At 49.9% G+C, this 5,000-nt stretch overlaps 1 protein-coding gene across 1 annotated transcript in view; it reads left to right on the forward strand.

The window, feature by feature from the left end:
• The window catches only part of LOC131731647 (GTP-binding protein 1-like), a gene marked incomplete at its 3' end in the record, with an annotated part of 6,587 nt that overhangs the window by 1,172 nt on the left and 415 nt on the right, over window positions 1-5,000 (forward strand). Inside the window, 1 exon segment of the mRNA XM_059020891.1 lies at window positions 3,303-3,413. Coding sequence (XP_058876874.1) covers window positions 3,365-3,413 — 49 coding nt within the window.

A 5,000-nucleotide genomic window follows, 5' to 3' on the forward strand; every position in this document is an offset into this window, starting at 1 on the left:
AACACAATTTTATAGTCTTTTTTTTATTACAACCACGACAAAACTAAACGTGTGTTTGTTATCAGAACACGTATTATTATTATTATTATTATTATTATTATTATTACTGTACAGTAATGTTTTTAGTGCCGCAATATTATGTATATGGTGGTGGTTTCTGGAAATAATAATAATAATAATAATAATAATAATAATAACTTTAAAAAAACATAAATATTTGTCGAATCCACACACATAAAACCTATTTTTCTCCACAAATGTTGGCGACCTGTTGCGATAAACGCAGTATGGATTGCTAATGGGAATTTCGCGGCAAAAATGTTTGCGTTTTATCGTTTATTTATTAGTTTTTCAGACGCGAAAAAACTCAAAACAAAAGCCTCGCTTATATTGATGGCTTTTCAGTAACCCTTAGCAACCATACTCTTAGTACGAAGTTTAAATCTGCTGTATATTATAAACTAACTGTCATTTTAAATGCTGTCAGGTGTCATTAAAATTGAATTAAATACGTGTTCTGATAACAAAAACACGTTTAGTTTTGTCGTGGTTGTAATAATAAAAAAAAAACAATGAAATCGTGTTTCTACGATTGTATTGGACCGTGCTTTTGAATTTAGACGATATTATCGATTTCCAGATTACTAACAAATTCATAACCGTCTTCAGAAAGACTTTATTTTTTCGTTTATAAGTTTATAAGTTAATTTTTCTTCACATCTCTGTATGTATGCGGGTGTGGTGTATTTTTGAATAGCTGATGTAATTGTTTGAAATTTTAGTTTTTGTTTTTGAAAGACACGCATTTAAACGCTGAAAAATTAACCCCCCCCTGTCTTGTGATACGAGACCCACAGCGTAAAGAACTACAGCTCCCAGCATGCCTCACCATTGCCGCGGGTGCAGAGGCATGCTGGGAGCCGTAGTCCTAGCCAGCAAGTTCATTCTACAGGGTGATGATGCGGGACTTTTGGCCACAGCTGTACGTGATGTATCGTAATAGAGGTCTGTATCGTTTGTGATACGAGACCACAGCATAAAGAACTACAGCTCCCAGCATGCCTCACCATTGCCGCGGGTGCAGAGCCATGCTGGGAGCCGTAGTCCTAGCCAGCGAGTTCATTCTACATAGAGGGTGATGCAAAACCTTCGTGACAAATGCAATATTTAGCAGCAACACCTGGCGGTATTGTTGGTGTTGAATGTCTTTTTTTTTATCAGTTGGACTGCTCTCAGAGGAACTTGAGACACACATTCAAATACTGGAACTGCACAATACTCTCTGTTCCAGATGTCATAAAATATGAGAGGTCTGAAGTCAATCGCATCCATTCTGCCTAAATATCCCACAGTTCCCAGCAATATCCTGTAGCTCTCTTCACTATAAAATCAGCTACAAACCTCCTTCAACCAAAGTCTATCTACAGGGCTGGGAATCAGACTCCCGCTGCACAGCAGTGTGATCCAGTCCTGGTTTCACTAGGAGTTTAATAATAAGACACACCTGAGCTTGTTAGCTAGACACACTGGGGGCTGATCAAGCTGGTAGCAGTAAAACCTGGACTGGATCACACTGCTGTGCGATAGGAGTCTGATTCCCCTCCCTGATCTCTCTGTCTAAATATCCCACAGTTCCCAGCAATATCCTGTAGCTCTCTCCACTATAAAATCAGCTACAAACCTCCTTCAACCAAGTCTATCTACAGGGCTGGGAATCAGACTCCCGCTGCACAGCAGTGTGATCCAGTCCTGGTTTCACTAGGAGTTTAATAATAAGACACACCTGAGCTTGTTAGCTAGACACACTGGGGGCTGATCAAGCTGGTAGCAGTAAAACCTGGACTGGATCACACTGCTGTGCAATAGGAGTCTGATTCCCATCCCTGATCTCTCTGTCTAAATATCCCACAGTTCCCAGCAATACCCTGTAGCTCTCTTCACTATTAAAATCAGCTACAAACCTCCTTATTTCAGTCCCTGGTCTGTCTCAGCTGAGACAGAGAGGAAGTTACAAGGGCTGTAGGTCTCTCTCTCTCTCTCTCTCTCTCTCTCTCTCTCTCTCTGTGTGTCTCAGAGAGAGGATGCAGGAGGCTGTCAGGTCTCTCATTAACGCTGTCTCTGTGTCTCAGAGAGAGGATGCAGGGGGCTGTCAGGTCTCTCATTAACGCTGTCTCTGTGTCTCAGAGAGAGGATGCAGGAGGCTGTCAGGTCTCTCATTAACGCTGTCTCTGTGTCTCGGAGAGGATGCAGGGGGCTGTCAGGTCTCTCATTAACGCTGTCTCTGTGTCTCAGAGAGAGGATGCAGGGGGCTGTCAGGTCTCTCATTAACGCTGTCTCTGTGTCTCAGAGAGAGGATGCAGGAGGCTGTCAGGTCTCTCATTAACGCTGTCTCTGTGTCTCAGAGAGAGGATGCAGGAGGCTGTCAGGTCTCTCTCTTGTTAACGCTGTCTCTGTGTCTCAGAGAGAGGATGCAGGGGGCTGTCAGGTCTCTCATTAACGCTGTCTCTGTGTCTCAGAGAGAGGATGCAGGGGGCTGTCAGGTCTCTCATTAACGCTGTCTCTGTGTCTCGGAGAGAGGATGCAGGAGGCTGTCAGGTCTCTCATTAACGCTGTCTCTGTGTCTCGGAGAGAGGATGCAGGAGGCTGTCAGGTCTCTCATTAACGCTGTCTCTGTGTCTCAGAGAGAGGATGCAGGGGGCTGTCAGGTCTCTCATTAACGCTGTCTCTCTGTCTCAGAGAGAGGATGCAGGAGGCTGTCAGGTCTCTCATTAACGCTGTCTCTGTGTCTCAGAGAGAGGATGCAGGGGGCTGTCAGGTCTCTCATTAACGCTGTCTCTGTCTCAGAGAGAGGATGCAGGGGGCTGTCAGGTCTCTCATTAACGCTGTCTCTGTGTCTCAGAGAGAGGATGCAGGGGGCTGTCAGGTCTCTCTCTTGTTAACGCTGTCTCTGTGTCTCAGAGAGAGGATGCAGGAGGCTGTCAGGTCTCTCATTAACGCTGTCTCTGTGTCTCAGAGAGAGGATGCAGGGGGCTGTCAGGTCTCTCTCTTGTTAACGCTGTCTCTGTGTCTCAGAGAGAGGATGCAGGAGGCTGTCAGGTCTCTCATTAACGCTGTCTCTGTGTCTCAGAGAGAGGATGCAGGAGGCTGTCAGGTCACTCTCTCATTAACGCTGTCTCTGTGTCTCAGAGAGAGGATGCAGGAGACTGTCAGATCTCTCATTAACGCTCTCTCTCTCTCTCTCTCTCTCTCCTCTCTCTCTCTCTCTCTCTCTCTCTCTCTCTCTCTCTCTCTCTCTCTCTCAGCGGGCTCTCATCAGCCCCAGCGGGAGCAGTTTGACTCGTTGCTCAAGCAGCTCAGAGAGAGGATGGAGGAGGGCTGTGGGGAGACCATCTACGTGGTGGGAGTCGGCTCAGGTGAGAGGACAAGAGAAGCATCGCGAAACGTTGTGGGACTTCCAACACCTCCCTCCTCTCCTCTCTCTTCTCTCAGGGAGGTCACTATGCTGTGTGTGTGTGGGGGGTAACCTCTCTCTCTCTCTCTCTCTCTCGTCTCCTCTCCTCTCCTCTCTCCTGTCTGATGGAGGTCACTATGGACTGTGTGTCTAACCTGTCTCTCCCTCCCTCTCTCCTCTCCCTCCCTCCCTCTCTCTGCTCTCCTCTCCCTCCCTCTCTCCTCTCTCTCTCTCCTCTCTCTCTCTCACTCCATAGTGACGGAGGTCACTATGGAGTGTTGTGTGTCTAACCCCTCCCTCTCTCTCTCTCTCTCTCTCTCTCTCCCCCTCCTCCTCCCCTCCTCTCCCTCCCTCTCTCTCTCTACTCTCCCTCCCTCTCTCCTCTCTCCCCCTCCTCCTCCCCCCCCTCCTCCTCCCCTCCTCTCCCTCCCTCTCTCTCTCTCTCTCCTCTCCCTCCCTCTCTCTCTCTACTCTCCCTCCCTCTCTCCTCTCTCTCCCCCTCTCTCCTCTCTCCTCTCCCTCTCTCTCTCGCCTGTCTGATGGAGGTCACTATGGACTGTGTGTGTCTAACCTCTCTCTCTCCTCTCTCTCTCTCCCCCTCCTCCCCTCCTCTCCCCCTCCTCCCCTCCTCTCTCTCTCTCCCCCCTCCTCCCCTCCTCTCTCTCTCTCTCTCTCTCTCTCTCCTCTCTCTCTCTCTCTCTCGTCTGACGGAGGTCACTATGGAGTGTGTGTGTGTCTAACCCCTCCCTCCCTCTCTCTCTCCCCCTCCTCCCCCCTCCTCTCCCTCCCTCTCTCCTCTCTCTCTCCTCTCTCTCCCTCTCTCCTCTCTCTCCCTCTCTCCTCTCTCTCCCTCTCTCCTCTCTCTCTCTCTCTCTCTCCTCTCCTCTCTCTCCCTCTCTCCTCTCTCTCTCTCGTCTGACGGAGGTCACTATGGAGTGTGTGTGTGTGTCTAACCCCTGCCTCCCTCTCTCTCTCCCCCTCCTCCCCCCTCCTCTCCCTCCCTCTCTCCTCTCTCTCTCCTCTCCCTCCCTCTCTCCTCTCTCCCTCTCTCCTCTCTCCTCTCTCTCCCTCTCTCCCTCTCTCCTCTCTCTCCTCTCTCTCTCTCTCTCTCTCTCTCTCGTCTGACGGAGGTCACTATGGAGTGTGTGTGTGTCTAACCCCTCCCTCCCTCTCTCTCTCCCCCTCCTCCCCCCTCCTCTCCCTCCCTCTCTCCTCTCTCTCCTCTCCCTCCCTCTCTCCTCTCTCCTCTCTCTCCCTCTCTCATCTCTCCTCTCTCTCCCTCTCTCCTCTCTCTCCTCTCTCTCTCTCTCTCTCCTCTCTCTCTCTCTCTCTCGTCTGACGGAGGTCACTATGGAGTGTGTGTGTGTGTGTCTAACCCCTGCCTCCCTCTCTCTCTCCTCTCTCCTCTCCCTCTCTCCTCTCTCTCTCTCTCTCTCTCGTCTGACGGAGGTCACTATGGAGTGTGTGTGTGTGTGTCTAACCCCTGCCTCCCTCTCTCTCTCCCCCTCCTCCCCTCTCCCTCTCTCCTCTCTCTCCTCTCTCTCCTCTC

This window comes from Acipenser ruthenus, unplaced genomic scaffold, assembly GCF_902713425.1.
Source record: "Acipenser ruthenus unplaced genomic scaffold, fAciRut3.2 maternal haplotype, whole genome shotgun sequence".
Lineage (NCBI taxonomy): Eukaryota > Metazoa > Chordata > Actinopteri > Acipenseriformes > Acipenseridae > Acipenser > Acipenser ruthenus.